General features: G+C 47.5%; 1 protein-coding gene across 6 annotated transcripts in view; it reads right to left on the reverse strand.

The window, feature by feature from the left end:
* The window catches only part of EPB41L4A (erythrocyte membrane protein band 4.1 like 4A), a 1,024,616-nt gene that overhangs the window by 827,053 nt on the left and 173,175 nt on the right, over positions 1–24,388 (reverse strand). For all 6 annotated transcript variants that reach the window (XM_069625493.1, XM_069625495.1, XM_069625491.1 and 3 more), the window contains exon 2: positions 21,379–21,483. In XM_069625493.1, coding sequence (XP_069481594.1) covers positions 21,379–21,483 — 105 coding nt within the window. The remainder of the gene's footprint in view (positions 1–21,378; positions 21,484–24,388) is intronic.

Below are 24,388 nucleotides of genomic sequence, written 5' to 3' on the forward strand. Positions count from 1 at the left end.
ATACTGAATCAAGTGATAAACCAAACCCTCAACTATCCTAGGATCCCGGATCTTCTTAAAAATCCACTGAATTGTAAGAAAGATGGTTTATTGTTTCATGAAAACCAGCTCTACATCTCATCTCAACATCCGAACTTCGGAACCTTGTATTATCTCAGATGCATGATTCACCATTGGGCGGCCATAGGGGCTTTTGGGCCACTGCAGAACTTATTGGTCGTCAAATCTGGTGGCCGGGATTACAAGAACATGTTAGGGATTGTGTGACATCTTGTCTGATCTGTGCCCAAACTAAGCCAGAAAGGAAATGGCCAGTTGGTCTTTTACATCCCATTGCAATACCTCCTCGTACCTGGCACACCATTGCTACAGACTTCATCGTAGACCTCCCTCTGTCTAATGGATTGACGTGTGTAATGGTGGTGGTGGATTGTTTCTCCAAAATGGCTCATTTTGTACATCTGCCTGGTCTTCCCTCCGCCCCTCAAATGGCAGAGATATCTTCTATTCTCCCATCTATTACATACATGGCCTAGCTGATAAGATAATCTCTGATAGGGGTTCACAATTGACTTCCCGCTTCTGGACTTCGCTGTGTAAACTCATCAGCATAACCACTGCTTTCAGTTCTGGATACCATCCCCAAACCAATGGGCAGACTGAGCGCAATAATCAGACGCTGGAACAGTACTTGCAATGTTTCACCAGTGGTATGCAGACTGATTGGAGTACCTATTTGCTCATGGCAGAAGTGGCTTACAATATTTCAATGCATTCTGCGACAGATGTCAGTCCTTTCTTCTGTTGTATGAGGCATCGTCCTTCCCTGTTGCCCCTGACTGTGGTTGCCTCTGGATTCGTAACTTCCAGCGCTTCATTGGTACCCCATTTGCAGGAGGTACATCGACACGTCTTGATGCATCTCTGTATCACCCAGGCATCTGTTAAGAATACAGCAGACCGGTGCAGGTCTCCCGAACCAGACTATCATGTTGGTGATCGGGTGTGGCTTTTGCAAAGAACGTACCTTTACGGAATGTCTATCGTAAACTTGCTCGTTTCGGATTATCCGGCATATTTCCTCAGTAGCTTTTCGTCTTCAGCTGCCTGTTGCCTGGGGGTCCATCCAGTTTTTTACGTGTCACTGCTGAAACCTTACCATTCGAATGCCTATCGGTGCTGTGGTCCATGGCCTGATCCTCTTCTGGTGGATGGTGTGTCAGAGAATGAAGTAGCCGATGTCTATGATGCCAAGCTCTGCCGTGGTCGGCTCTACTATCTGGTCTCCTGGAAGGGATACGCTGCTTATGACAACTCCTGGGAAGCAGCTTCGGGTGTCCACACCCCTCATTTGATTTGCCGATTCTACCTCTGTTGTCCTTGGAAGCCTGGTGCTCCTTCCAGTCTTTGGGGTGGGTGGCATGTTACAGAACTTACCCGATTGGCCTGCCATGTCTCCCTTCCGTAGAGGGCCCAATGGCGGCTACGCGATCACCCTCGTAAGCATACAGGGATCGGGTCCTCCTCACTCCTGGGGGGCCCCCTGACAGTTCCCACGCCCATGTGCCAGGGACCTTAGGCCGCCTTCTGTGCAAGTGCGGTTATGCCGGTTTGGTCCATTGCCATGGAAACATGGCAACAAATGTGCAGGACTCTGCTTAATGCTGCACACTATATAAACAAAGCGAACACCGGTCATGGCGCGTTGCAACCTTTTCTTGTCTTGGGGACATGCCGCTGACCGCTGCTCAGTTACTTCTCTGTCCTTCTTGGTTACTACTGAGCTCTGGAATCCTAACCTCAATATTTAGCCTCCTTGCTAGCTGGCCAGATTGGTACCACAGTTTTCCATCTATCAGTTGGGTGTTGGATGCCGAGTTCTTTTCTGATTTCACTATACTACTGTTTTATTTCTTTGTTACTCTGACTTTCGACGTTCAGTGCTTTGCACTGCCTGAACCAGATAAATTGTAGGGAGTCTCTTATTTGTGGTGCTGGGGAACTGCTTCCCGTCCCTCACTAGTTCAAACCTTCTGGTTTGGGGTCGAGGATAGATTCCCACTTTCTCCTATCTACAGGACCGGACATATGCCATTTCCAAACCCGATACTGGACAGCAAACAATGCCTGAAATCTGCTAAACGGGAATCACAGGGCGGGGCTCACCTTGATTGATAGTCCCTTAGCACACCAGATCACGAATCTCCAAGACCTGTGAAAACAACAGAAGATATGCAATTCAAGACTAAATAACATAACATAACAGGGCATACCATAGAATTTCACTGATTCACCTGTGGGGCAGTACTCTTGATGGCCCAACACAAGTAACTTCGGACATTGACAGCAAAAGGGGAGGACATTAACATTGGGTTTGCTACAGTCAGTCTTACTATTTATTTAATTTAGTTGTTTTTTTATAACACGCCTAATACCGTACCCGAGTTTGCTTTTTAAGCGCTGATCCAGGATTCAAAGCTCTGTTGCTCTGCGTGGTCTTGCTTCCAAGACCAGCGCGTTGCCCCTGTGCTATCCTCCGTTCACGGGTACTATTCTAGAATCTCTTGTGCAATATAGGGCTCCTTTACATTGAGCTGTACAGTTAACTGAATGTATAAAAGTCCTGCATAAGACTTCTATGCATTAAACTGTTGGTTTGGCTCAATTTCATTCATTTGTATGGCAGTAGGAGGGGTAGATTTAATAGTATGGTATGGTAACGGAAGCTGTTACGCACAAACTGTGACCCAATGGTATACTGTCGCTGAGCAAGTAGAAAGAGACGAAAGAGGAAGCAACCAACAGAGAAAAGCAATAAGTAGCAGACAGGTTATTCACAGGATGGAAACAAAAAAAGTTTTAAGTGACTTCCTAAAACTCAGATGATATTCAATTACTTGAAGGGCCAGCAGAAGACTGTTCCAAAGCTTCGGCACAGCCACCGACAAGGCACGACTGCCCACCGTGCTGTTTTGAAATTTCAGTACAATCAGGAGGAGACTATCAGCAGAGCAGAGACCAAGAGAGGATTTATTTTTACAGAGACTTTCCAGGAGGTACACAGGGCCTTTGCCATAGAAAGCCCGAAGTACGAGGCAAAGAGATTTAAATGTGACTCTATGTATGGTCAATAGGGAGCCAGTGCAACTTTCTAAGGGAGTGGCAAAAGCCGATTTGGGCAAATTACCTACAAGCCTCGGAGTGGCATTCTGCAAGACTTGCAAATGTTTATTATGATAGTTAGGCTGAGCTAATAAAGTAGCATTAACATAATCAATTACTCCAGAGATAGAGGCCTAGATCAAGGGGGCACGTAATTCATAACGTAAGAAGGGACGTTTTTAATTTCAGATGGTCAGCACTCGGTGGCGGCCACTTATATATGGCTGGGGGGCGCTGCCCACCTACCCAGGGCCCCCACTATCCAGGGTACGAGTGTGTGCAGAGAGAACACTTTTTGAATCATCTGCATAATTCTTCTTTAGCAGCGCTGCGTGATGGCAAATTAATAAATAATTAATATGCCAGCGCCGCCTTCTGCTGTCTTATCATGGCTGGCTTGGCCCCACAGAGGGGTGGGTCCGATTTTACGCACCTTTTTTCACTGTAAAATGTGTGGAGCTCGTAGCTCCACGCACTTTACGTAACCCCCATGCAATGTAGAGGCTGGCGGGGTGTTAGTGAGGTGGCCCCGGCCCTGTCAATCTGTGCGCAAACAGCGCACCTGGGAAGCTGACTGTTGCGTAGTGACTACGCGATTCTGCACATGCGCGGCCCATAACGAGGCTCGCGCATGCGCGCCTGGAATAAAGACGGTCCTGGTCGGCAGTTTGCGCCGAAGACCAGAGCAGCAACACGTCTCCGGCGTGTCTCTTGGTGCGAGTGCTGTATGCGTGCGTGTGTGCCTGCAGGTGGGGCCTGCCATCGCCCCACACCATCACACCGGCGACGAGGACGGCGCGAGAGCAGTCCTCTGCTCCGGTAGCATTCAGGGAGGAGAACGCTGCTCCGTGTCGGCACAGGCTCACACGTGCGGCCGGCGGCCATCTTGGATTGGGCGCAGAATGCAGTGGTTGCGACCCGAGAGGGTGCTTGTGCGCCATCTGCGATTTGCACTGTAAATCACCAATTTTTGGACCCTCCACAGCCTGTGCAGCTGCAAGGTTGTGACATTCTGTCGAAAAAAAAGAAGGAGTGGCACGGGAGAAGATATTACGCCAAGGGTGATCCGGGGCCCTGTCTTCAAAGCAGTTCAACGTATTCCAGTGAGTACCACGCAGTGAAATGGGGGAGGAAGAAGAACAGGATGGCGCTCCTGCCCCCATCCCTCGCAGGGTGAACAGCACACTAGCCCCCATGCCTGAATTTGATACCACGGGCCCACCTTCCAAGTTGGGGCCTAAATGGCTCCTGTGGGTGAAGAGGTTGGAGATGTTCTTCACGGCCTCTGGGATCACGGAGGACGAAGAAAGAATTGCAATCATGGTGTACTCGGCAGGGGCCGAGGTTCACAAGATATATGACTCTCTGAACATTCCGGTTGCGACATATCCTGCAGTGAAGCAGGCGCTCCGAGATCACTTTCTGCCAATGGCGAATGTAGACTTTGATAGGTTTGTCACGAGTGCAGAAAGACAACGAGAGGAAGAGTCATTGGATCAATTTTGTGCACGACTCAGAGTTCTAGCAAGCTCCTGTAGATGGGGAAATGAAGAGGAGATGGTTCGGAACCAGTTGTTGCAGGGCTGCAGCTCCGGTAAACTGAGGAGGCAGGTGTTGAGGGAACCTGGTTTGACCCTACAACAGATTCTGGACACAGGGAGGGCCTGTGAGCTGGCTGACGCGAGGGGTGCGAAAATGGATGCAGCCACGCATGGGAGAAACGAAGGTGAGGCTTTTGCAGTTGGCCGCACTAACCCAGGAAAGTCAAGATGGACGTCAAGAGGTGGTGATAGGCCGGGGGGGCACAGCAACGCTCCCTCGTGCCAATATTGTGGGTACGACCTGACACACATGGGTGACTGTCCAGCGAAATCGAGAACCTGCGGCCGGTGCAATACCCCAGGACATTATGCTAGGGTGTGCAGGGCATCAGCACCTGTCGCCGTGTCGAGAGGGCCGAAAGGGTTGCCAGAGGCGGCAATCGGAGAGTGAGGGGCGTATCATCCATTGAACAAGGTATATAGGACCTAAACATCGCCGAGGAGGAGGAGGAGGAAGATGAAATCTTCTTCATCTCGAGCATAGCTGAAGGCCCCGGCAGGAGACGACAAGCCAAGTGCACAGTAAACATTGGGGAAACACCCACACCGGTCTTGATAGACACTGGAGCCTCCGTCTGTGTGCTGGCGACGGAACACTACAACGCACTCCCTGGTCCACCATGCCTAGCCGAATCCACAGCACGTATATACGCTTTTGGAGGACACACACCGCTCCCCATCCAAGGAGTATTCGTGGCCCCAGTCACTCACGGACAAAATAGAATAAGGGCAAGGTTCTTTGTCACAGATGTGAGCCCGCATTCCCTTCTGAGTTGTGCTGCGGCTGAGGCATTGGACATTGTACACTTCTCATTTGCGGTCTACCACACTGACTTGGAAAATCTGGTGAGTCGTTTTGAAACGATATTCCGAGGGATAGGGAAACTAAAGGCTGACCAAATACGCCTCCACATCGATGGGTTGGTGAGACCAACGGCTCTAAAACACTGCCGCGTCCCTTTCCATCTGAGGACACAGGTGGAACGCGAGCTGCAATCCCTGATAGACAAGGACATCATTGAAAAGGTAGAGGGCCCCACCCCGTGGGTCTCCCCGATCGTGGTAGCCCCAAAGCCCAAACAGCCGGGTGCGGTACGCATCTGCGTGGACATGAGGCTTCCCAACCTAGCGATCAAAAGAGAGCGCCACATAACACCCACCCTGGACGACATCATTGGGGAGCTTCAAGGGGCGAAAGTGTTCTTAAAACTGGATTTGAGATCCGGGTACCATCAGTTAGAGCTCCACCCCGAGTCAAGATACATAACAACGTTTACGACTCACGAGGGGTTATACCAATATAAAAGACTCAGTTTTGGTATCTCTTCCGCGGCAGAGATCTTCCAGAATACCATCAGGGGAGCCCTGTCTGGTCTCAAGGGAGTGATAAACATGTCGGATGACATTCTGGTCTTCGCCCGTTCCGAGGCTGAACACCTAAAGCACCTGGAAAGCACACTGGTGAGGCTGCGCGACCTAGGGCTGAGACTGCACAAAGAAAAGTGTGAGTTCCTGAGAGACAGGCTGGAATTTTTCGGGTTTGTCTTCCACGCGGGGGGCATATCAACGGATCCCGAAAAAGTGAAAGACATCCGGGAAGCTACCCCGCCAACCTCACCATCTGAAATCAGAAGCTTCCTGAGTATGGTGACATATTGTGGTCGCTTCATCCGCGATCTGGCCTCCCTGTCGGAACCCCTGAGAGCGCTAACCAGAAACGACATCGCCTGGAGCTGGGGGGAGAAAGAACAGAGGGCTTTCGACAACATCAAAAATGCCCTATCGGAACAAGAAACAATGGCATGCTTCAATCCGGATGGGGAGTCCGAAATTGTAGTCGATGCCAGCCCCGTAGGACTGGGGGCTGTCCTCATGCAGGCCGACAATCAAGGAACCATGAGGCCCATCGCATATGCCAGCAAAGCGCTAACGGAGACGGAGAGACGGTACTCTCAGATTGAGCGGGAAGCTCTGGCCATCCTATGGGGGTGCAAGCACTTCCGGATATATATTTTGGGGAAACCGGTCGTTGTGGTAACCGACCACAAGCCTCTCATCCCGATCTTGACCGGAACATCATCCAAACCACCGCCTAGAATAGAGAGATGGATGCTGTCGTTAATGGAGTACAGGGTTAAACTGCTGTATCGACCAGGCCCTGACAACCCGGCAGACTACCTGTCCCGCCATCCAGGTGCGGGGAGGCCAAAAGACACAGTGGAAGTGGCGGAGGGTGTCGAAGCAATACATCTCGCGGTCGAATCGGCGCTGCCCACTGCCTTATCCCGCCAGGAGATCGCCGAAGACTCCAACATGGACGAGACATTCACACGGATCAAGCTTGCCATGGCAAATGGAGAATGGCGAGAGGTCCTTCAGGACAACTCCCGAAGGAACGCAGGGGCTCAGAAAGACCTGCAGGCCCTCTGGAAAGCGCGCCATGAGCTCTCGGTGGCCGAGGATGGCCTCCTACTAAGGGGTCACCAGATTGTCATCCCGAGAACACTGGTTGACAAGGTTCTGCAGCTCGCACACAATGGGCACCAAGGGATGGCCAAGATGAAAGCAAGACTGAGACTCAAGGTCTGGTTTCCCGACCTGGAAAGTAGAGTGGAGGAGTTTGTGAGAAGGTGCATCCCCTGCCAAGCAGCACACCCGGTGGAAAGGGCCCCGCCAATCCAAACTATGGAGAGAAGTGACCAGCCATGGGGGACGGTCCATGCCGATTTTGGATCCACCGGCCGAGGGCTCTACTTTCTAGTGGTGACAGACCAGTGGTCCCGCTATCCGGAGGTTGAACTGGTGGAGTCGACGGCGAGTGACCACACCATCATGGCGCTGGAGAAAATGTTCGCCACGCATGGGTTTCCGGTGGAGATATGCTCAGACAATGGAGCACCATTTCGGGGGCAACGTTTTGCTCAGTATTGTGAGGAGAGGGGAATACGCCATAGGAAAGTCACACCTCTCTGGCCGAGGGCAAACGGGGAGGTAGAGCGATTCATGCGAACGCTAAACAAAGTGTTCCGCATATCAGCAGATGGAGGCGCAGACCTCTGACGCAACTTAGTGGACTTCCTTCAAGAGTATCGCTCGACCCCACATCAGTCAACTGGGGTCGCCTCAGCCGAAGCACTCTTTAAGCGCGTACCAAGAGGGCTCCTGCCGGAAATGGAAGGCCGCCAGCCGGGGGAGATTGAAACGGATCACGTGCGAACGGAGAGGGCGGCGCAGAATGAAAAGGAGACGATCAGGAGGAAGCTCTCTGAAAGGCCGATTGCGGTGGGGGATACCGTATTGGTGCGAAACAGAAGAGCAGAAGGAAAGTTGTCGTTAACCTACGAAACCCAGCCCCTGGGGGTGACGCATGTGAAGGGCTCGATGATCACAGCGGCCAACGCACGTGGAACTGTCACCAGGAACGTCTCGTTTTTCAAGCGCGTGGGATCTGCCGAAACGGATGAAGTCGACCCTCCGGCACCTGAGCCAAGCGATGGACCGCCACCGAGACCCGATGGACTGGTCGAGACTCAAGGGACACAAGAGGTGCCTCAGGCCGAGGCACGCAGGTACCTGAGCCGGGCAGGGCGTAAGCCGCCGCAGAGGTTCCAAGACTTTATTATGGACCCTGCGTAGTAATCTAGGTCGTGCTGGAACGTTTATGTTTGAAGAATACGTTGTGAAGTTACACTGTTAATCAATGTTCATTGTTTGGGGAAAAAGGAGGGATGTTGCGTAGTGACAACGCGATTCTGCGCATGCGCGGCCCTTAACGAGGCTCGCGCATGCGCGCCTGGAATAAAGACGGTCCCGGCCGGCAGTTCGCGCCGGAGACCAGAGCAGCAACATGTCTCCGGCGTGTCTCTTGGTGCGAGTGCTGTATGCGTGCGTGTGTGCCTGCAGGTGGAGCCTGCCATCGCCCCACACCATCACACTGACGTACGTGAAGTGCCTGATGCTCTAATTTCGGCATAGCAACACTTAGTTACTGTAATGTCATTGGCTGTTTGCCAGCCAATGACATTCAGTGTGGCTGGCTGGGCGCACGTGTGGTGACGCCGGAAATCTGGTTGGTTGCACCTTCTCACTTTGTGTGGACTGGTTGCTGCCCAGACCACTGTTCTGTTGTTAAGGGTCCACTAATGCACCTGGCACGGCCTAAGGTAAGTAAAAGTAAAGTAAAACGTGATGATTGACTGTCACAGTCCCCATCCGGCCTTCATTCCCCAGGACAGTGCTCCATGCCCAGGCCAGGACTGGTCTGGAGACTTGCCCTGAGGAATGCAGGGCATAGTATGTCGATGCTGTCGACGGTCTGACTAGGGCAGTTGGGGAGTTATACATGTGTGGGTGCAGGTACTAATATTCTGTATACCTTCCCGTGGCAATAACATTTCAATACACATGAGTGTTTGGTGGTTTTAACGTTCTGTGTGCACGTGCGTACTGCTCGTAATATTGTATATTCATTTGTGCACGCTGGCTTGAATTTTCAAAGTACACGCATATGAGCTTCTCCTAGCATTCAATAAACGTGTGCATGCTACTTTTAACTTTCTAAGGACGTGTGTGAGTATGTGTGCTTCTCTTGGTAGTCTATACACGTTCGTGCATGCCTACTGACACTAACATTTCTATCTAGGTGAGTGATACTTGTTTTAATATTCTGTGCACTCTGTGTGTGTGATACTGCTACTAATGCTCCTCCAAGCACCCAGGCAGCTCTCGCCTACTTAAACCTCCCACAGTCTCCCTCGCTCCTTTCGAGGCCAAGAACAAAGTTCACATTTCCAAGGGGCCCTCGGTGTATTTCTCGGGCCCCCGTAGCAGCAAAGGCTGGCAGGCATACAGCATTCCGACGAGAGCGCGCACGGCGCGGCCGCACCTCCAGGTCTTCTTTTCTGCTGTAAATTAAGTGGCTGAAGACACTCACAACAATGCAGCTTACATACGTAGAATAAACGCTACCGAGTATGTTTTCTGCCAAATGTCCCTTTTTTATTTTGCAATGTGTTTACACATACCGGCATTGCGCCCAACTTGCAGTGCACGCTCGTTGCCGGGGTACATTCGCGTTACAAAGTGCTTCTTTCTCGCCTTGCACACGGCTAATTATTTTGAGCTTGTTCTTTCTGTATCTGTCCCATCGCTGGCCATGTTCAAGGGAATGACTGGCGGGAGTGTCCAGCCTGAAGCATGCCCCTTGCAGTGTGTGGCCTTTCACAGTCCCTAATCCACAGTACTTAGCCTGCCATGCCCCTTCTGCGGTGCACTGTTGACCAGGACCGGCAGTCTGGCGTGGAAGCCACCTTGTGCACGCCTGCATGCCATGTACCACGTTTTTCCCCGTGGGTTTGCAAAGGCTGCTATTTATTATTTCCACAATGTCCCTAAAGAAGCATGCTGTGCGGCAACGCGTAGGAGGGGGTATGGTAAGCACTCATCCCTTCCTGAAACTGGCAGAGTAGTTTTCTCAAGTGTGGCTGCCTTTTTCACATTTGCTGCTTTCCCGCCAGATTTAGAGATGCTGAAAGCAGGTATCTCGATCTGACTCCCACAAGAGACTTTGCTCCCGATTTTCCAGGCTCTGTGTCTGGCCTGCCAAGTCCCAGCACGTCTACTTTCACAGAGTTTAATAGCATAGGAGCACACCAAGGAAAAGTAAATAGTCCAAGGTAACGCATACCCACCTGGGGAATGTCAGTGTCTGAGAAAAGTCGTGGCCACAGCAAAATACAGGAGGGCAATCAAACCAATGTCAGTTCAGCAGACATCATGATAAGCACCAAAAACGTGCTACACCATCCAAAGTTTTGCTTTCTTTGCGCAGCTTCTAGTGACCCCCTTGCCTCCAATGGTATTTACTAAGCAACGCCTGTTTTTAGATATGCATTGCCATCCTCCGAGTTCATTTCTTCAGGTTTCTGACACAATATTGTGCACGTGAATCTGGGACAGGAGCTGGTGACAAGGAGTCCATGAGCATGAGGACTGGGTGGTAGCTCAGGATTTAAGAAGTGCTTGACTCTCATACTGCATTCCTGAAAAGCTTCAGTTGTGTGCTTGCTGCACATCCAGGTAGGCCCTGAATGGACGCTCGTGTATGTGTGTATATATTGCAAGTGCTGTGTGAAAATAGAATGCTAAGCAGTGGTGGTGAATTTTAACAGTGAGTTTGCAGGGTTAGCACGTTTAATTGGCTTGTTAAATTGGGATTTTAATCCTTGCATGGGGGATGGGAAAATTCAAGGCTGTGTATGACCATCCTGTGCACCCACTACACAAGGGGAGCCAGTGATGACAATGAAACTGGTCTTAGCTTCATTTCTATTCCTTTTGTGTTGTGGGGTGGCAAGCGGCCTGGTGCAGGTAGGCATTCTGGCCCTGGCTGAGCACCACAGGAGATATTGGCTGGGTCATCGCACCAGCAGTCCCAGTGGAACATACGTGCAGGACTGCCAGCAGCTTAGTTAGAAGGAATATTGCAGTCAGTGCATGAATGCTACTTTCTATAGCGTGTGGTCCTGAAAGAGCTAGAGGATGGAGGTTATAGTCTCATATAACTGGCTCCCCGCTCTCATCCATCCGCTTTCTGTGCTGGCAAAGATCCAGCAAAGGGCAGCATCTGTGTCTGTGCATGTCTGTGGATGCCACCAGCCTCATACATGTTACTCCACGATGTGCTTTTTGGACACTTGGCTTTCATACCTTTGTTTGGTGACACCTTGGCTCAGATGTTGCTTTGTCTTTCTGATATGTGAACTTTTAGTTATGTCTATTGTGTATGTGTTATATGGCAGAGGCGCAGTGTTCCCATTTTGTGAACTGCCTTTGTTGGTGTTGATAGATGCTTCATTTTAGAAAAATGTATTTGTATGCATCATCTGTTAATGCCTTCACATTGGTCCAGTCCAGATATCCTTAAGCTGGAGAAAACCATTGCTGACATTTCAGTGGATTCCAGGCTGTTTTCAAATCATAATTAGACCAGAATTTGTGCATGTAGACCTTTCTGAAAATTCACATGTAGTGCAATATCTGCACGCTGTGAGCTCTGCATGCATGTTTTTACAATGGCTAAACAACTCCTAATGACAGCCTCGGTTTCTTGGCTGTCGTTGCGACTTTCTCGATGTACTACACTGAGATTTCCTGTGCAGTAGATGACCTAATGGCCTTCCCTTTGGATATCCAGTGAATACACAGTCAGGGCAGGGGAAGAGGCACATACACACCATCCATTCTAATAGGAAAAAAGATAAAATGGTACAATCAACTAGGAGAATCAACAGCACAGGTCTCCCAGAATGTCTTGCATCATGTATACTCTTTGCTTGTAAATCTTTTGACTTCTCTCTGTATACATGCGCTGATGAGGCCCAGCTTCCCATCCCACCTCTCTGGATGGGACACTGGGGCCACTACCTCTCACTGTAAACACATCTAACAATGTAGGTGGGGCAAATAGCAATTTGCTCACCTTTATGCAAACAAGGCTGAGAGAGTGGTATTTAGAGGACAGGAATTCATTTGCAACAGGTTCTGGTAGGACTTAATGGGCATAAGTCATACAACATAGTACCAGCTATTCTGAAATACAAGCTGCTGTAAAATACACCATCACACTTGCACACAAATAATGTACCACCATATGTATGTGAAACCTAATGGTTTTTATGTCACGTTTCTGTGGATTTGGGCAGTAAATTGCACATTTAGGAAGCCATGTTTCCATAATTTCTTGCAGGGAGAGAAGCCACCCGGGATGGCCTTGCTCGCTGCGTTCGCTCCAAAATTCCCACCAAGATATGTACGCCCCACCAACTTTCAAAGTCACCAGCCGCCACTGCCAGTCCTATTTCTAGCACTGATCTGAAGCATAGGAGACAAAGACTCCGAGATTTTGATACTGAGATTTTTTTTACAGATTTTACCGGGGTAGGTAGAGGACTAAGTTACAATGGCCAAAACTCTAGGGCCCAGAGATGTTTAGCCGAGGGAGGGCTGACGACCAAAACCTCAGTCTTATCCCCATTTAACTTAAGTCAGTTCTGGTTCACCCATTGGCTAATTGCAGATAAGCCGTTTCTGAGACATGAGACCGACTCAGTAAGGTCCTGATCAATCAATATGAAAGATCAATTGTGTATCATCTGCGTATGAGTAGAAGCAACCAAAAGAACAAATGATGCCATCAGAGGTTATATGTAAATAATGGATAAAATGGGTGATAAGGCCGAGCCCTGAGGGACATCCCACCCTAAGGGGACATCTTCTGCCTTATAGGTGGGTGGGAGGGAAGAATCTGGGAATGGTTGAAGAGAAATGTCATTAATCAATTCAGGGACAAGCCAGAAATCCCACTGTCCTCTAGGCATTGACAGAGGTGGTCATGGCCATTCGCGTCAAATGCTGCCAACAGGTCTAGAAGTATCAATAAGGTTATTTGGAACCAGTCAGCTAGTCTGGACAATTGCTTCAAACACCTTCATAAGAATTTTCAGTAGGGATATTGTCCAAAAGTTGGCAGGGACAGATAGGTCCAGAGAAGGCTTTTTTTAGGAGTGGTGTAACAAAAGCATGTGTCAAAGATGGCAGAATGTGACCAGTGCAAAAAGATGCATTGATTGATGTTGTGATCATTGGAGCCAACTCAGACTGGATGTCTTTCAGAATTCTCAGAGGAATAGGTTCAAGAGGTGTGGTGGATTGCAGCTTAGAAATGATATTGAAAACCTGGGTTACTGTTGTAGGCTGAAAGACTGAAAAATATTTCAATGGTCCACTAGAGTGCAGTTCTCTACTAAGGACCTGTGATTCCATAAAGGTCGAAGAGGTTTTTGCAATGATATCGCTAGTCTTTGCAATTTTCTGAACAAAGAAAATCAATAAGGAATCATCGCATAAAGTCTTGGAGGCAGAGACTGGATTGTAGAATTGTGTTTGTGTGAGGTTATGATTCCGCCTCACCCTTCCAGTGTTTACATGTTTTGCACAAGCATCGACGGAAACTTGAAAAAATGAGCCCCTATGTATCTGCCTGTCAAATCAAGCGTTATTGGATGGAGGGAGAGCCAGTGCAACAACAATGCAACTGTAGATGACGCTCACGGCGGCCACTAACAAATGCGCAGGAGCATTTTTCCCTAAAATCATTAAATCTGCCCCATTGTAAGTAGTATGAACGTAATCCCTTCTAAGGACTCCAATGTTTGCAGTTAAATCACAGTGATATTAAATTGTTAGCAATGGATTACACACTTCGATTAAGCAGTGAAGCCAGGATGTTAACCCTCTCTTTCATTTAGACACTTGACCACATATTTTTGATACAAATATTTACATTTTGGCTTTCAAGGACTATATAAATATTGTATTATGTGTATTTTGCAAGTAATCACTATATCACACAGTTAAGGAACTTGACAAGATGTAAACTTTCTAGACACATATTAAGACAAAGGATCATAATTGTGGCTTTATTTGCACATCCTGAATGGAAAACTACAAGTTACAGAATGCAGAAATATGCAATCCTAAATATGTCCTATTTCATGCTACTGTATGTTGATCACTTTAAGACAAACATTAAAGGAAATAGTGTAGTAAGGTGACTTGGGTATACTGATTGTCACACACTTCCAGCTTTCTGTTACCCATAATGTTAGAAACATTAAACTATACACATAAAAGCCAACCAATGTTTTGCATGCCAAGCTAGCAGTCATCATGGATGTAATTACATATTTGAAAGGAGCATTATTGTGTTACTCTCTTTAATTGCAGACACAGAATAGGTAGGCAACTGGAGGATAGTGGGGGTCTATCGTTTTGGAACTGTCCCATGACTGCCAAGTGACTAAACACACATGCCTAAGAAAGGCCCTGCTAACAAAAGTAATGCTTTTCAGCATAATTGCAAGGCCGCTGTAAGATGCCTTTTGTCATCCACATTTTATTCTTGCTCCACAGCCCAAAATGGGATGGCAGGGGATGCTGCTATTACACTAAACTGTTGACCATTAGCAGGGCATTGCTAAAAAAAAAGTGAGGTGTGAGTGCTTTACCGCCCAGGAGGCCAGCGTTCATGGGTGGCTTGACCATAATGGGTGTGGGGGCACCAACCTGCCTGCACCCTCACCCATCATGGAGGAGCCACTCTAGCCCACGAGCCCTCCCTAAGCTGCTTGTTGCAGCTGTGGGAGTGTTCATGGGCTGCCTTGAACTGTCAAAGGGAATCCCAGTTTCCCCTTACACAGTTTTTATCCCAGTGGACATGCTCAATGAGCCATGCAAGGCAAGGGGCATTTTGCTTCTCCGGCCTTATACAGTCCATTGGGGATGCAGGCTGGGGTACTGCAAGTGTGTATGTGCAGGGGGGCGCTCCTACACCTCCTCACACATATAAACCAATCAGGGAGATCTCAATGGAGTGCTTCAACTCCCACGCACGAATGTGCAGGAACCAGGAAGCGCTCTTTTTTCCTGGTTCCTGCTCGTGCAATGCAGAAGTCAGAGGGCACGCTGGAAGTGGCGGCATAGCTGAGTGTGGACCTGGGCTGTGTGCAGGTATGATTTGTATTTTTATTTATTATAATGTTTGTGTGTGATGTATGGATGCATGTGTGAATCAATGAGTGAATGCTGTGTGTCAAAGAGCGAGTGAATGTTGTGTGAATATGTGTGCGTGTGTGTTTGTGCATGGCTGAGGAATGGGTGGGGTGCAGTAACAACAGCATTTTTTACTGGGCATCTCGCATAGATGCCCAGTAAAATGTGCTGTTGACAAGAGAAATTATGATGTTTTATTACCTGCCTAGACTGGCATTTAAGTGTTATTAAATGGCTAGACAGGCATTTTGGGGTAGCCTGGCTAGCCATTTCCTACTGTGGCATGAAATTTGTTGCTGGGCATCTAAGAGAATGCAAGCATGATAAGCATGTCCTATCTCTACTGATGAAGGCTTACCCCTCTTGTGACCCATCAGACCCTCTGGCTCCTTAGCTAGTTAAGCCTATTGCCCCTTTAGTGCCCTCTCACCTTGCTGAACTCCTCAACCTGCCCTTTGACTCCACTTGCTTTCCCTGTATTTTCAAAACAGCCACAGTCACCCCTCTCCTAAAAAAGCAAGGGGCTGACACAAACCTACTGTTTCTCCTTCAGCACTACTCTAAAATATTCAAAAGGGTTGTGTTTAACAGTATTTCCAATTTCTTAAACATCCACAACCTTCAAGACCCCCTAAAAGCAGGTTTCCGCTCCTGTCACTCCACGGAAACTGCTCTCATGAATGTGTCCAACTTCATTGCCTCTGCTAAGCACTCCAACCTATCCTCTATCCTAATTCTCCTTGAACTGTCTGCTGCCTTTGACACAGTCGATCACTCTGATCTCCTAAATGCTCTCTTTCTTCTTGGGATTCCCAATCAAGCCTTGCCTGGATTGAATCCTAACTGGCACTGCATCAATTCTCTGTCTCCTGGATCAACAACACTCAACTCACTCTTCTAACTGTTTGTGTTCCACAAGGTTCTGTCTTGGGTTCGCTCCTCTTTACACTATACACCTCTGCTCTTGGGGCACTAAACTCTGCCTTTGAGTTCTCATACCAACTCTTTGCTGACGACACCCAAATCTACTTCTCTTTTCCTGAACTCTCCTCTGATCTCTCTATCAACATTTCCAACTGTCTCTCTGCCATTAAATATTGGATGGCTTTGCACTCTCTGATGTTAAACTCTATCAAAACAGAAGTGCTCTTCTTCTATGCCAAATGCTTTCTCTCATCTCTTAGGCTGCCTATCCAGTTTCCACTGGACACTCCCCTACTCTACTTCAGGTTGAAACCTCATTGTCATCGATGACCCTTTTCACACCTTCTCTACTTTCATCGACAAAACTACAACAGCAGCTCACCTCAACCTCCTTAATATTAGGAAAATCAGGCACCACCTTCCTTTCAACATTGCAAAGCATCTCTTAACTACTCTTGTCTTCTCTAACCTGAACTACTGTGCCAGCATCCTCTTTGGTCTCCCCAACTATGCGGTCTGTCCCCTCAACAATAGCATTAACTTTGCTACCAGGACTCTTTGAACTCCCTCACTTCACACCTACTTCCTCGTACCGTCACCAGACTGGATGGCTGATGATGCAAAACAGGGACAGATTTAAATATTTTTCCTGGTATACAAATGTCTCCATGGTAAGGCGCCACCTTATCAATCCTCCTATATTCAACTGTACAAGTCTTCGCATAATCTCTGTTCTGACTTCCCGACTACCCCTGTGGCACCTCACCTTCCCTGTGCTTCCTCTCACTTCCACTCTTCCTCTCTTCTTGCTTCACTTGCATGGAATTCTCTTCCCCTGGACTGCCAAGAAACAGTCCACACGGATTTCTTCAAAACCAAACAAAAAGCCTACCTCTCTCACTTCCGAATTACCCTCTTAAGCTACCCATCATCAACCTTCTAGCTAACATTTTTCCCTCCCTTCTAACCTGCCTCTGTCCATCACTTTCTCCTCCTCCACTCTAGAACTTTATCCAAAGCACAGCTGGCCGTACTGCCTACCTGCACTTAGAAATGTCTAATGTTGGTTGTCCTTAATCTATGTAAATTCACTTATGTATTGTCCCCGGTTACTGTTCCATTTACTCCCCTCTACAACCTGGTCAGAATGTCCCTCCATCTCACCTCATTGTAAGAAGCTCACTGCTTCCCGTCAAGTGCGATTTCTTATCTAGTGTACATTCGTTTGTGATCAAAAGAGCATTGTTCCTCCCTGTAAATACATAAATAAATGTGTGTTATGTGGCTAGACTGGCATTTTGGGGAAGTCAGTCTAGCTAATTCTTTGGCATTGCAATTTCTATTGAGCATCTACGATGCCTAAAATACCACTGCTAGTTATTGGGTGGTTGGTAAAATCAACGGTAGTTGCCAAATACTGACAATTTTACTGTTACCACCCCACTTTGCACAGCCACCTAAATCTGTGATTGTTTCCCATTGTCTTGTCTAGAACACTCTTCACTTCTGTGACCAACAAAAGACAGACATGCAAATCAACACCAGAGTCAGATATATAGATACAAAGTCACATGAACACAGAGATATTCTTACTCTTATACTTTACACTGTCACAAATACACTCAAAACACATCACCAGAGACACAGAAACTCTGACCACAGCGTCTTGTTGTGTCTGGCAGAGGCTGACTGGCAAATCAAGGTGGTCTACGGCTTAACTATAAGATAGGACAACAGAAGGTGGTGAGGGGCAAGGAATGGGCTTGGTGTGATGGGCAACTAAAGGGTGTGAGTGACAAGGAATTGGTGACTGAGCAATGCGACTGTGGGCAAGCGAAGGAGGTGTGTGGAAGGTAAGGGATTTAGTTAATAGTTAACGGATGGAGTCAAATGGGAACGGAGGTCTGGAAGTTATTTATAAGAATCAGGGGTGCATTGAAAATGTGGTGCAAGGGAAGGATACCAGAGGATGATGGGTAAGGAAAATAGGGTAAATGAGACAGAGGTACACATCTGGAACAGTAGGGCAGCAGGTTGACTTTCCCTAAGATCTGACCTGCTTGCCACTGCACCCGATTGTGAGATTGGCTTGATCCCCTTTCTTTTTCTAAGTGATGCATTCTTGCTTTATTTATGAACATATGTTTCAATTACTACCGTTCTTATTTTTTTGCTTTGCTTTATCATGTGACTTGGTGCTTTGAAAGTACACACAATTGTACAGACTAAGATTGCGATTATAGTAAATTATAATTATAATCTTAGTCTTTTTCTAAGATGTATTTTGCTTGGGATACTGACAATGAATAGGCTTCCCCCTCATAGTTACGTTGATGCTTTGAAACCCAAATTTTTTGAACAGTTTACAACTTTAACCCTTGAATATCAACTTTGCAGGAACCATTTTATTTGTTTCAAATATTGAAGATGGAATAGGAGATGAAGTCTTCCCTCCCTTCTGATTTGGAAGCTGTGGAACTAGGAAGGCAGGGCTCAAACCCCCACCTTCCACATTTCATACATTATGTGATCCTGAGCAAATCACTTTTCATCCCTGTGCCCTATTAGTATGTAATTTTTAAAGGGCACAGAATGCTCAGAGGCCTAAGTGCGCAAAAGTAAGGGGATCTGGGGGTAGGCCAAAATGATGTACATCAATAAGTCCAGAGTGAGAAATCCAGGGTAAAGAATCCAGGGTATAACAAGGTGGGTAGCGGTAGTCTAATCATTCCAATTAAATAGTGGTGTTTTAATGGCTTCTTTAAAGCCTGATATAGTTGGGTTATTTCTCAGGTGTAGAGGAATAGAGTTCCAAATACATGTGGCACGGACATTAGAACTAGTGCCTCCAAAGTTCTTCCATTTGTGTCTGAGGAGAGACAGTGTGTCAAGAACATGTGAGCGGAGAGATCGAACAACAGGGACTTTCTTTAACTTTTCTAAAAGATAGGTGGGGGCCGTGGCCGTATCTGCTAGAAATTAATACGTCAATGTCAGGATTTTGTAGTCGAGACGATGGGTGAACGGTAGCCAGTGAAAGGGACCTCCAAGCTTCAGTGACATGGTCGCTTCTTGCTAGGTAACAAACCACACTAAAACCATTTTGGGCCACCTGCAGGATTTTCAGGTTGTTTTGTGACGTACCTGCAAGGAGGCTAATACACTAGTCTAATCGTGAATTTAGAAGGGCAGTAGACAACGTGAATATATTCTTTGGGGACAGATATTGTTTAATCCGCCGTGGGAGCTTTGTCATGTAGGCACATGCCACTTTAATCTATAAAACATTTTTTGTCATATTGAAGTTACAGTCTAGGTGGACCCTGAGCGTTTTAACCCAAGGGCTCACCTCGACTGTGCTATCGACTATCGTGAATTGACTGTATCTGCTCTCAAGTTACCCCAGGCATTGACTCGACAGGGACAGGGAATTGGCATACATCCACCCATCCCTGGATCAGAGAGTACATCTGATAGATGCGCTGTAGGTCCCTCTCATATATCCCAGACATCTCAAGGATCTTCAGGGTGTCGTCAGCGTAATTTGTGTATTTGACGCCAACGCTGTCCAGGAGATCAAAGAGTGGCCAAATATAAAGGTTAAAGTGGGAAGGGGAAAGGCAAGCTCCCTGTGGAACACCGCAGGTCAGCCACTCAGGGGGTGCCTGAACTCACTCTGTGGAAACACGCACCATCCTGGGTCCCCAGAAAGATTGCATCCATTGCACTGTTGATTGGGAGCAGTTAGCAATACCTTCCAACCTCTCGAGCAGCAGACTATGGTCAATGAGATCAAAGGCTGCCGAGAGGTTGAGAAGCATCAACACAGCTACCTTGCCAGAATCCATAATGCTTACCAGATTGTTTGTAAGATCTAGCATCGCTGTTTCTGTACCGCGTATAGCACGGAAAACCAGTTTGAAATTCACCTAATATATTGTTTTTGTCCAAGTGGTTCTGAAATTGTACATATGCTGCCCTGTCCAAGATCTTCAGATCTTCAAATTATTTTCCTTTACTATCTCATCATCATCATTAACTATCTGTAGAGAAAGCCTCACTCGTACAGGTGTATACTCTACAGTGTTCTTCTAAAAATAATTATAATTATGTTCAGCATACTAGTGAGGAGGCAGGATGACAATTGAGGGTCTTATGTTGTGGGGCATGGGTACACAGAGTGCAGGTATGGGTTTTGTGTAGTGGGCTGGGGAGGCAGGAAGCCAGGTACGAGTCTTTGGCAATGCCAGATCATGTTTGGCTCTGAGAGCAAACCCAGGCCCCCGGTTCAGCAATGTCTCTGCTCTGCCAATGGATTCTCTAGCTTTCCTACCTCTCTACATTGTTCTAACACTAAAGATGGGTTATGATGGGAGGAGATTTAGACTGCTGACAAATTTACAAACTGGATCTCTAAGAAACCTCAAACATAACTGAAAAAAAGATGTTTCATAAAAGGAAACGAATGTCAATAATATCTACTTTATATATTGATAAAGTATGGGAAGGGGAGAGGTTGGTATTGAGTATATCATACATGCCAACATTGCGACGCACCTGGGAGGGAGATTTCCCCAGGGAAATCGGGAGACATGCATTTTCCCATAGGAATGCATTGCGGTTATGGTTATTTTAGGCGGGAGACCGTGAAAAATATTGCTATTTTTCACGGTCTCCCGCCTAAATTGGGAGGGTTGGCGTGTATGATATCTTATTCTGTTGGGGTTGCTGCGCTGTGAGCTTGAGCTATTGCACTGTGTGCCAGAAAAGTTTACTCCCCCCCCCATCGAGCTGTCCCCCTGCCCCGCCCCCCCCAGGTCAAATGTTGCCAGTCCTCCCCTGAATTCAGGTGTCAAATATTCGGCTTTTAGTCAATTATTTTCTGATGCAAACATTAACTAGAAATGTCTCTATCCAAACTATCCAAATGACTCACGTGCAGTTGACGTCAGCAAATAAACCTGGAGCCGGAAATCCATCAGACTGAATAATGATTAACAGACTTGAAAATGCCTACGATCACTGTCCGGAAAGGTCACAAAAACGGGCAAAGTGCCCAAGGGGCTGCAGGTCTACTCACCGTCTGATGACTTTTGTCGCAATAACGCAGACCAAAGTAATCGATCTCCGCTAGGTTCAGGTGGCGGAACACGTAGTCCAGGACAACCGAGCCTTTGGTGGATTTCTGTGGGAAAGAATGCAGAGAGGCCTTTCAGAGGTGGTCGCTGGCTGGCATTGTGTGCGCTGCGCGGCTGCGTCCATGCATTCCCTGGCGCTTTGTCTCAGAAGGGGCAGTTTTATTGATCGGAAAGTGGTCCCATGGAAGGCACGAAGCTGCTGTTGGCCTGTAAACATGTCTGCCTTATCCAATAAGGTGGGACCATGTCAGAACCCTCCACACGTTTGCATACATGCCAACGTTTTGGAGCACATGGGAGGGGGATTTTGTGGGAGAAATTAATTTTACCACTGGATTCCATTGGGGGCTTACAATTATTTTAGGAGGGTGAAAGTAAACAATAGCACATTTTTTTAGATAAAAATAGGGAGACTCCCATCTAAATCTGAGGTTTGGCATGTATGTGTGTACTGCATCTGATACAGAGCACGGTGGCCATCAAGGATACAGGCAGAGGTATACTTAGCGAGTGTTATAAGACAGAGTTCCCCTTCCCATAATTTATCTTAGGAATCTAGGAGCCACAATCATTCCCTGGTGCCACAGCCAAATCCCACTTTTATACGTCGAGACCAAGGAGATAGGAGTTAGAGCTTAGATGTCAGCTGCTAGACGCTTTAGCACAGCGGCATCAAGACTTTCACCTTGAAAATACCACTCCAGATCCAAGCTAGGTTGGTAACTGTGTGGTGAGCTGGATGGCAGTCCAGGGCTTGGCTGCTGGCCTGCTCGCAGCCCTGTTGGCTCTGTGAAGCGGCCCATTACATATAAAACATCATCACAGCTTGCTCCCGGGGGACATTTGCCAAGTCCCGGATTGTTAAAACCGTTATAAAAACCAGGCACACAAGGTTTTGCACCGGTTTTTAAACTACGGTCATTTTCAGTTTTGATGCCAGGCGGAGCAGGAGTAAACAGCCAGATTATCGCTCCCATCTGCCTCCTACGCTCCGCCTGCCAAAAAAACAATAACGCCAGCATCTGATTTTGATGCTGGTGTCAGTCAAGAGGATTCAAATGGACTTCACCAGCTTTCTGCATCTTCCTCTAACGGGCACATTTAATAGGAATGCATGGTAAATGCCTCTTGCTGCGTGTACATGGTGGGAGGCATTTACACTAAGTATAAAAATGCATTTAAACCCTGTTCTGCTTAGAATTGCATAAAGGTTTTCACAGTGTGTAGAGCAAATCATGAACACTGCACAGACTGAAGTGCATACGTTCGTGATCCCCCTCTGTGAAGTTTTCTCTACAGGGAAAATGAGCCATGGGGACACCCATGGGGAATGTTCTTTGTAATGGAAATTGCACAGAAGGGACTGGAAACAAATGCCTTTATGTGCAGTTGAATCCTCTCCATGCACTTTTCGTGGTTTGCATGCGAATCCAAGTAGAACAGCGGTTTACGTGTCTTTTTTTGCACTGCGTAGTTCAAAGACGTGTAAATGTCTCTTGCCATGCACGCATGACGGAAGCCATTTAGAATAGATTGCTATGCAATCCATTTGCTTATAGCAAGTGGGAAAAGCTGGTGGATACCATTGGAAACCTATGCATTAACACCAGGCTCGGGAAGATAGCTCAGGGGCAACGTGCTCGCTTTGGAAGCAAGACGACATGGAGCAACACAGATTCGATCCCCAGGTCCACGCTTAGAAACCTCTGGGTAATAAGCGCGTTATAAATATCATATCATCCTCAAAATCAGCTGCTGGCGTTAATGCATTACTCGCTAGTGACCGGGGCAGGTGTAAACTGAGCTTTAATCCCTTGCCCCAGGTCTGAATGCCAACAATTAAAAAATCCCCTGGAAGGGTAAGGCAGATGTAAAACAGGCATACGCCTTTATGTCTGGTATTTTGCTTGTTTTACCACTCAAGGAAATTGTTTTTGGGGCATGGCAAAGGTATTGGGTGATCAGAACTCTTAACATCACCTGCCACAAGGAGGCTGACTCTGACTGGTGGCCAATATGAGAGGGCTGGAACCCCAAGGACAACTTCAATTCACCAGCACTCTCCAGGAGGCCCCTTCAGGGAGTACTAAACCCACCTATAAACCTTCACACAAGCACCTGAAACTGCTTACATTTCTTTAGGTCATTTCTAAGCGCTTCCACCACCGAAATACCACCCCATCGACTGGCACTGGAAGTTCAACAAGAACAAGGTCTCCCCGAAAGCACACAGAGACTCAAACACACCATTATACTTACTCTTTCCTCTGCACCAACCAACAATAGAATGCAGCTACACCCCTCGATTAATTCGGCCTAGCTGCACACATACTTATACACCTCCACGTTCACCTCAGCAGTCTTTAGAACACAGCTATACCCCTTGATTAATTCGGCCTAGCTGCACACATACTTATACACCTCCACGTTCACCTCAGCAGTCTTTAGAACACAGCTATACCCCTTGATTAATTCGGCCTAGCTGCACACATACTTATACACCTCCACGTTCACCTCAGCAGTCTTTAGAACACAGCTATACCCCTTGATTAATTCGGCCTAGCTGCACACATACCTATACACCTCCACGTTCACCTCAGCAGTCTTTAGAACACAGCTATACCCCTCGATTAATTCGGCCTAGCTGCACACATACTTATACACCTCCACGTTCACCTCAGCAGTCTTTAGAACACAGCTATACCCCTCGATTAATTCGGCCTAGCTGCACACATACTTATACACCTCCATGTTCACCTCAGCAGTCTTTAGAACACAGCTATACCCCTCGATTAATTCGGCCTAGCTGTACACATACTTATACACCTCCACGTTCACCTCAGCAGTCTTTAGAACACAGCTATACCCCTCGAAATCGGCCTAGCTGCACACAGTCTCAATCACAAACTCCAGCACCGCTACAATGCAGATACCCAAGTCTTGCTGCACACA

Source organism: Ambystoma mexicanum, chromosome 6p, assembly GCF_040938575.1.
Source record: "Ambystoma mexicanum isolate Mex_15411 chromosome 6p, UKY_AmexF1_1, whole genome shotgun sequence".
In the NCBI taxonomy this organism is placed as follows: Eukaryota; Metazoa; Chordata; class Amphibia; order Caudata; family Ambystomatidae; genus Ambystoma; species Ambystoma mexicanum.